General features: G+C 50.3%; 1 protein-coding gene across 3 annotated transcripts in view; it reads right to left on the bottom strand.

Annotated features, from left to right (window-relative positions):
• Window positions 1-492: 492 nt before the first annotated feature.
• Window positions 493-7,784, bottom strand: part of PRSS56 (serine protease 56) — a 29,441-nt gene continuing 22,149 nt past the window's right edge. The window contains exons 12-17 of one of the 3 annotated variants that reach the window (XM_081190163.1): window positions 7,597-7,700; window positions 6,154-6,252; window positions 4,337-4,496; window positions 3,163-3,255; window positions 2,161-2,273; window positions 493-1,604 (exon numbers count right to left, since the gene is read on the bottom strand). In XM_081190163.1, coding sequence (XP_081046289.1) covers window positions 1,431-1,604; window positions 2,161-2,273; window positions 3,163-3,255; window positions 4,337-4,496; window positions 6,154-6,252; window positions 7,597-7,700 — 743 coding nt within the window. In that variant the 3' untranslated portion in view covers window positions 493-1,430. Of the gene's footprint in view, window positions 1,605-2,160; window positions 2,274-3,162; window positions 3,256-4,336; window positions 4,497-6,153; window positions 6,296-7,596; window positions 7,706-7,784 lie in introns of those variants that run through there. The other 2 variants (XM_081190162.1, XM_081190164.1) reach the window with 2 other exon arrangements.

Below are 7,784 nucleotides of genomic sequence, written 5' to 3'. Positions count from 1 at the left end.
CTGGAGACGAGGAGACTTAGATGGCTGTGAGGAGGAAGGGACTTTCAGTCTCTGCAACTGATATTCATGGAGGAAATCCACCAGGAATGAGCTGCTGCATTCATTAGGTCTGACACTCAACCAAGCCTGTGGATATTGTTTTTGCTAATGATGAGTTAACTCAATCTTAGAACTCTGCGATTAATGAAACTCCAGAGAGAGCTGCTGCCAGCCAGTGGAAACAGTACAGAGCTCGCTAGACCCGAAGTCTGATGGCTTCGCTGGCAGGGGCTGATGGGAGTTGCAGTCCAAAGCATCTGGCCTTCACCAGGTTGGTGAGAATATGGATGCTTATCCTCCTCTTTTCTTTTAGGAGAGGGAGAAATATTTCCAGTTGATAAGCTTCAGTTACTTTGTAAGGTTAAAAAAACACACACCACAAGATATACCACAAAATATACTTTTATTTGTTTACAAAAACAAGCCTTTGTACAAATAAATATATTTCCCCAGAGACACTTTCTTAGACAATGGGGGTCCCTCCACATTCTACTCCTGCTGCTTTTATTTGGAAGAGAAAGTCGCAATTAGATGACACTGCCCCCCATCCCCAAAATGAGGCTTGCTCCTCAACTGGTCTCAGGTCCTGAAAGTTGCCATCATCATCACCTGATATTTTGTCCGCTCTGGATTTGTTTCCTGCAAGCTTTGCAGGGTAAACAGAAGCCTGGAAGGGGCAGATTTTTCAGCAGGGAATTGGGTGTGAGAGGGCCTGATCTGGGCCAGGAGCATGTTCTGGATTGGGGCCCCACGCCTGCTTTTTCATCAAAATAAAAGTGCCCAGTTTAAGCAAATGGAAAAAGGAAAACAGAATGTGGTTTGGTGCAGAGAGACTAGCTTGTGCTCCGAGCTGCCCTTAGACTAGTACAAGGAAGAACCCAAGGCCTGGAGAGGCTGAATGCCGCCCCCCCGGGCTCATCTCCCTTGCCTTCAGGCCTCCCCCTAAGCCATGCCTCCTCCCCAGCCCTGCCCCTCTTTGAATGTTTTGACCTGGCTGGGATGTGTCTTTTATCACTGTCAATGGTTCTTGTTTGCCTGGAGGAAGGATGGAGTGTGTGTGTGTATGAACTTCTGGTTTTTGTCTGGCTGGAATGCAGCTAGCTGCACAAAGGTAGAGAGTCTGTTGCTCTGCTCCCTTCTGCCCGCCCTTGCCTTCCGCTGGCATGTGGCTCCCAGAAGGTTCCCAACAAGGCAATGTGGCCCTCAGATTAGGAAAGGCCCCTCATCCCTGCACGGGCAGACCAGCAGACCTGCGACACACTTCCTTATTCCCAGGCCATTGTACCCTGGAGGACGGGGACCTCACTGAGGGGTGTGCGGCATCTCTGTGCCTTCGTCCTCTGGTTTCGCAGGGCGTCCTTTTAGTCCAACCGCTGCCAGGAGCAGCCAGGTTAGGTCTTCAGGCTCTCCAGGGCGAGGGCAATGAGGCCAGGCATGCTGCGGTACAGAGAGTCGCTGGCCAGGCCAACGAGACCGGTGAAGGAGGTGGATCTGTGTCCAACGGTGGCTTGGACGCGTGCCCTGTATAGGCCCTTGGAGTTCTTGGAGCCCAGGTCCACGAGGATCTGATTGGAGAAAAGGACAAAGAGGCGTAAAGCAAGAAAACAACGGCGGCAGCAGCACAGTAAAGGAAGTGAGTGGGGGGCGAAGACATTGAAGGCAGCAGTGGAGGGCTATTAATGGCTACTGGCCCTGGTGGCTATGCTGGGCCTCCAGAGTAGGATAGAGCAATGCATCAAATGCAGCTGATGCTATTCAATGGACGTCTAGTGTCCAGATTGAGGGAAATGATAGTACTGCTCTATTCTGCCTTGGTCAGACCATACCTGGAGTCCTGTGTCTAATTTCGGGTGCCACAATTTAAGAAGGATGTTGACAAGCTGGAACGTGTGCAGAGGAGGGCAACCGTTGTATTATGAGCATTATATTAGGGAAAAATGTCTTGCAAAAATGTGTACATATTAGGCAGAATTTGCACTAAAAAGCATCATGAATTTTCACGTGCACTGTGGCAGTATGGGGGATCAGCAAACTGATGTGGGAATGGGGAGATCTGAATTTAAGATGAGCACAAATGAAAATGGAAAGAAACCACAATTGACAAATCCTCTCATTCCTCACCTCCTGGAAGGTCATGGCAAGGTCCCTCTCAGGCACTTGAAGGATCCAGCGGTGCATCTCACACACAGAACGGACCTGCTGGGCAGATTCATTGACGCCCCGGCAGCTGGAGCCTGCAGCAGGGTGGGGAGAGGCAGGTGGATAGAAGATTTGGGAGAGAACAGGCAAAGTCTTTCAGAGCAGAAGAGAAGGTTCTTGCTGGAGATAAGGCTGCTGGTCTCTGGAGATGCACCTTTCCTCCCAAGGCAAATAGCAGCTTCGGGTGGGGATGATTTTTGTCGGGAAAGCAAAGCAGAGGGGGAGTTGGGGGGGGATCCTTCCTCTGCCCCAAGGTCACTCTGCCCATAGCTCCCTTGCAGCTTATGAAATACTTGTCCATGCTGATTTATATTTATACATGAACATTTGGAAATAATTGCTCTAACTTAAAAATAAATACAGGCAGCGACCGTTTTAGGCATGTCTGATATGTATGAGACTGTGCATACGTGCATCACACTGAACCTGAAAGGGACCAAAAAACGTCACCAAAATGGGCGGAATGGGGTGTTTGGGGGCTTTTTCAATGGGTGTTCCGATTATACGAAATTTCACATGAGCATCCAGTGCTTCAGAAAGTAAGCTGTGCACAAACTGGTCATTGCCTGTGGAATATATCTCACTGTAGAGAAGACCATGATCAGGTGAGCTGTGTGGCTGATCCGTCTGCTAACCAGCTGTTACCTGCTGATGGGCAACTTCAAGGCCCCTATTGCTCACCTTCTTAAACTGGACTTAGACTGGACAGCCCTTCAAACACATGACTGGCTTCCCGACAGCCCATCAAATAGAGGACTTTCCTCTGCAAAGGAGGACATGTGGCCTCTTTGCTCCATACTAAGCTGCCAGGCTTTGCCCTTAGATCCACCAGGTGACGTTCCCTCCCATACACTGTTAGGCCCCACCCCTTTATCCAAGGCCCCTCCCCTCCTTCTGTTTTGAGGAAGCTTGGGACAAACCTACCTTGGGGGAAGGTGTCATCCTTTCCCCAAATGGGGCCCGCGTTCCCAAGGCTGCGCTTTTCCCGCTGGGGGTGGGCCTCGCTGGCCAGGGAGTCTGCCACAGAGCAAGATGGGAAAGTGAAGGTTTAAGAGTTGGGGAGAAGCTACGGGGAAAGTCACAGAACAAAGCAAGCCTGCCTTGCTTTGTTCATAACCTGTCTCTCTTCTTCCCCATCAGCCAGCAGTTGGAGGGCACCAGGTTGGTGAAGGTTGGACAAGGGGATCTTTTTTCCTTAATCCTAATTACCACAGGGGAAGGGGGGGAAGGGAGAGGAGGGGGACAGCTGGGGAGGGGAAACAAGGGAAAGAGGGCGGATAGGGAGAAGTGGAGAAATTCTGCCAATGGCGGTTCCCCTGTTTCCTCGGGGTAGAATTCTGAATAGGCATCACCATTGCTATTCTTTTATTTGTTAGATGCCAACTATGAAAGTCTCCAGTTATTATGTGAACTGATTAAAAAACAACAACCAAGCACCAAAAACCATCACAGAGCAATTTACGGAATGGCCACAGTTTAGTGTCAGAGCATATGCCTTGCATGCAGAAGGCCCAGGCAGGCTCACGAGGCTTTAATTGAATCATAGAATTGGAAGGCACCATGAGGGTCACCCAGTCCAAAACTCTGCAATGCAAGGATCTTTTGCTCAAACCCACAACCCTGAGATTAAGAGTCTCCTGCTCTGACTGAGCCATCCAAGGTGCTCCGTAAAACACTGGGTTCTCCAGTTGTGAAAGGGATTATGGGTTAAAACCAGAATTTGAAATTGGGCTTGCAAAGCGGTATACAACCCTGACCATGGGATAGTACAAAGCAGGGCCATTCCAGGCCAAACGGTGCCCGTGTGCTGGTGAGCGGAGAGTTCCATCCCGCTGGGCGCTGCAGGAATGCGCTAGTGGTGCAGACCCTTCCCCACCACAGGCCATCATAACACCAGAAGATTGATGGACTGGTGGCGCTGCCCACCTGCCAACGTTGGCCTGCAGGGAAGTAAAGATCTGGCCTCCCTCCACCCCTGCAATGTAAGCTTCTTGATTCATTCTAGGGATTGACTGCTCTGGTACACCATCCTCCAAGTGCCCCAAAGCCACCCACCCACCTTCCCATTTCTGGTCCTGCCCCATGGCCCATTCCATACGATTCAAGGCAAGACCTTGGGGAGTAGTGGTGGCTGCAATGGTGGCTTCCTCCTCTGTCCCAGCTTCGGGGGAAGCATCCTGAAGGCCCAGTTCTCTCCGCAGCTGCTGAAGGAAGATCCACCCTTGTTCCTGCAGCTCCTTCACCTCCCCATCTGCCTGCTGTGTTTGGAAAGAAGGCAGAGGGATAGCTCAGAGCGAGCCGATAGGTAGGTCTGTTTGGGGCTGGCAAGTGGCCTGGCAAGTCAAGTGGCTGACCGGTTCCCAACCAGAAGAACTGCCAAGGAATGACTGGAAAGAGCATACTGGGAGGACCTCGAGAACAAAGAGACTGGGTGTCCTCTGGATGTTTTGGACTCCTAGCAGCCCTAGCCAGATTTTTAACTCCCTTGCTTTGCTGAATATCCATCCTGATGAAGAGTTCTGCTGGGATGCAAAGCTTGCATGCTTTTTCATTGGGAAGGGACTGGGGGATTTATTTCCTCCCAAAATAAAAGGGTTGGTTTAGCCTTTAGCCATGCTTGCTAATGTGATGTAATCTGCCAGTTCCTCGGCTTAGCTGTGAAACAAGGGGTGCTTCACTGCACCACTGATTTATATTCTTTCATCTTTCATCAACACGTAAAACGCTGCACAAAAACCATCTGGATGCCATCACAGGGGCGATTTGTGTCAGTGCCCTAAATGCAGCTTCCCCCAGTGCTTTATTGTTGTTGGCATCTGTCTGTCACGGGGGACAATGGAGTATGCCTCTAGGGGTGAATTCAAACCGCTGCATTAATGGCACCAAAGTGCTTCTCACTTATATTGGGGGAGGAGCAGAAAGCTGCAAATGAACCGTGGGTCCCCTGGGAGAAAAGCCAAGATACTTTGCTGCCCAGGGAAAAGGACGAGGAGGCTTCCTCCCACTCCTGTTGCACAAACAGAAAGTGACTGTTCACTGGCTGGCTGGCTGTCGGCTCTTACTTCAAGCCTTGGCAGTTAGCTTAGGGCAGTGGTTCCCAACCCTTCATGAACTCATCTCAAGTGCCTCCTACCCTATAAAAAGCATTATACGGTGGCACCTCGGGTTAAGAACTTAATTCGTTCCAGAGGTCCGTTCTTAACCTGAAACTGCTCTTAACCTGAGCTACCACTTTAGCTAATCGGGCCTCCCACTGCCGCCGGAGCACAATTTCTGTTCACATCCTGAAGCAAAGTTCTTAACCTGAGGTACTATTTCTGGGTTAGCGGACTCTGTAACCTGAAGCGTCTGTAACCCGAGGTACCACTGTACAGAGTAGAAGTTTGCACGACCCACTAAGGAAGATAACAATACAATAAAATTCAAAACAGTATCAATTAATTGCACATTCAATCAAACCCCAGTTAAAACTATTTGGTTTGATTAATTCAACAGAATGGATGACCTGATCGAGTGATACTAGCTTTTCAAACTCTGATAGTCATTTACACCTCCAGTGCCCCCGTCCCCCTTGCCTCTTGGCAACCCCCCCCCCGGCAATCTCATCACCCTGCAGGGAGCTGTACCCCCACTCTGAGAACCACTGATTTATGGGGTGGGTGACAGGGTGGGTGACCTCAGGAGAAATAATGGTGGGATGTTGTTGCTGACACCCAGCAGCTCCCCCCTGAAGCAACTGCTTGTCTTTGCTTTATGGTAGGCCTGGGCCTGCTGCCTAATGAGAATAACGCCACGAAGCTGACTGAAACTGTGATCCATATCTCTCTCCTCTTTCTATGACTTCCTGTCTGCCTTTGCAGCCAGAGTGCCGCTCCAATCTTCTCTCTCTCTTCCCCTCTCCACCCATTCACATACCTGCAGGAACAGCTGCTCCTCCCCGCCGGCTGTGGTTCTTGAGTCCTCGGCCAGGGCATTCAGCTCCTGCACCCAGTCGCCCAAACTGGGCCCCGTGCCCTGGAACAAGGAGGCAAAGGAGGGGAGGCTGGACCGAGGAGGCCTGCAAAGAGAGACTGAGTAAGGAAAAGGGTGCTCAGCCCATCTCTATCCCAGCACCTCTGCTCCTGAGCCGCCCACCCACAAGCCTGCCATGCAGCTTGTACTTCCTCTCCCAGGTGTGTCTCTGAGTGTTAGGTTCTAAACACATAAAACTGTGTGCAAGCAAACCAATGGATTCTCAATAAACAGCTTGCCTAGAGGGGTCCCTAGGATGAGCATTCAGAACAGCCCTTGCCTACAGAAGCCTACTTCTTTGCCTCTCTGTGTAGCTAAGTGTGTGTTTCTGTGAACAGTCACTGAGTAAAAATGAAGGAGGCTGCACATTTCAGAAGTCTGGCCAGGTTCACCTCCTGGCTTTGAAGATCTCTTCCCTGACCCCTCTCCTATGCCTATCAGTGCAACCTCTCTTTGAAATGAAAGGTTTTCTAACATCAAAGGAACAGTATGGTAAGAATCTAAAGGAACAGCAGCTTAGCACCTTTATTGGGGCCAAAAAAGAAGAAGTTGCAAGTAAGCTTCTGGGTTGATCCAAACCCTTTGTCAGTCTGGATATTATCTAGGGAGTAGATCACACATGGACTTAGTCTATGTACAGACAGTGTGCACATGTATAGTAGGCTCTGCATGTGAGTTTGCATAAACATGTGGAATTAGAGGTGGGCCGGTGGGCACGATCCACCTGAGTTTCTGCTTGCATTCCCTGCCCTTTGCCAATACGAAAGTACAATTGCTATGCCTGCTTACTGCAATTAGCTCTAGAACCCCAACGCTTTGAAATTTTAAACAATTTCTTTTACAGGACTGTGCAGTACATAACTATCAACAAATCTGATTTTCTCCCGCCCCTCTCTTTATCTTTCTCTGTGGTTATAGTCAGGTAAATGAGAGAGCGGGTGGCGCTGTGGTCTAAACCACTGAACCTCTTGGGCTTGCTGGTCGGAAGGTCAGCAGTTATAGTTTTGTTCCCTGATTAATAGTGGTGAATTTTGTATTTCCCTACTCAAAAAATTCATCCTGGATACCTGTAATGCTCTCCCCAGTGAGCATCATGGTCCCCAAAAGTTACAATCCAAGCCAGAGAAGAACTCAGTAGCTCCCCTGAATCCTCTTCCTGTATGCTTCCCTTCCTGGCTGCTCTAATGGGAGAGCGCTCTCTCTCTCTCTCTCTCTCTCTCTCTCTCTCTCTCACACACACACACACACACACACACACACACACCTTCCCACTCTGGCACCAGCACCATGCCACTATGCCTACAAGCAAGGCACCAGCAGAACAGAAACACGGAGGTGTCACCTTACCTCCTGGGCGAAGTCTGGGCTTCTCGTTTTTGCATTTTCCTGGCATCCGGCTGCAGGCTCTCTCGCCCACCTCCTGTGGCAACGACCGCCTCTGGCTCTGCAACCTGCTCTTGGGGGTAATGCGGGTGTCAGTCTGGGGTAGGGGAGAAGTGCCCCCTCCCCTTCCCCACCTATGGTGGCTGCAGCAC

The sequence above is a fragment of the Podarcis bocagei genome, assembly GCF_964188305.1.
Source record: "Podarcis bocagei genome assembly, chromosome: 4".
Taxonomy (NCBI): Eukaryota; Metazoa; Chordata; class Lepidosauria; order Squamata; family Lacertidae; genus Podarcis; species Podarcis bocagei.
This window is presented reverse-complemented; position numbering and strand designations above follow the sequence as displayed.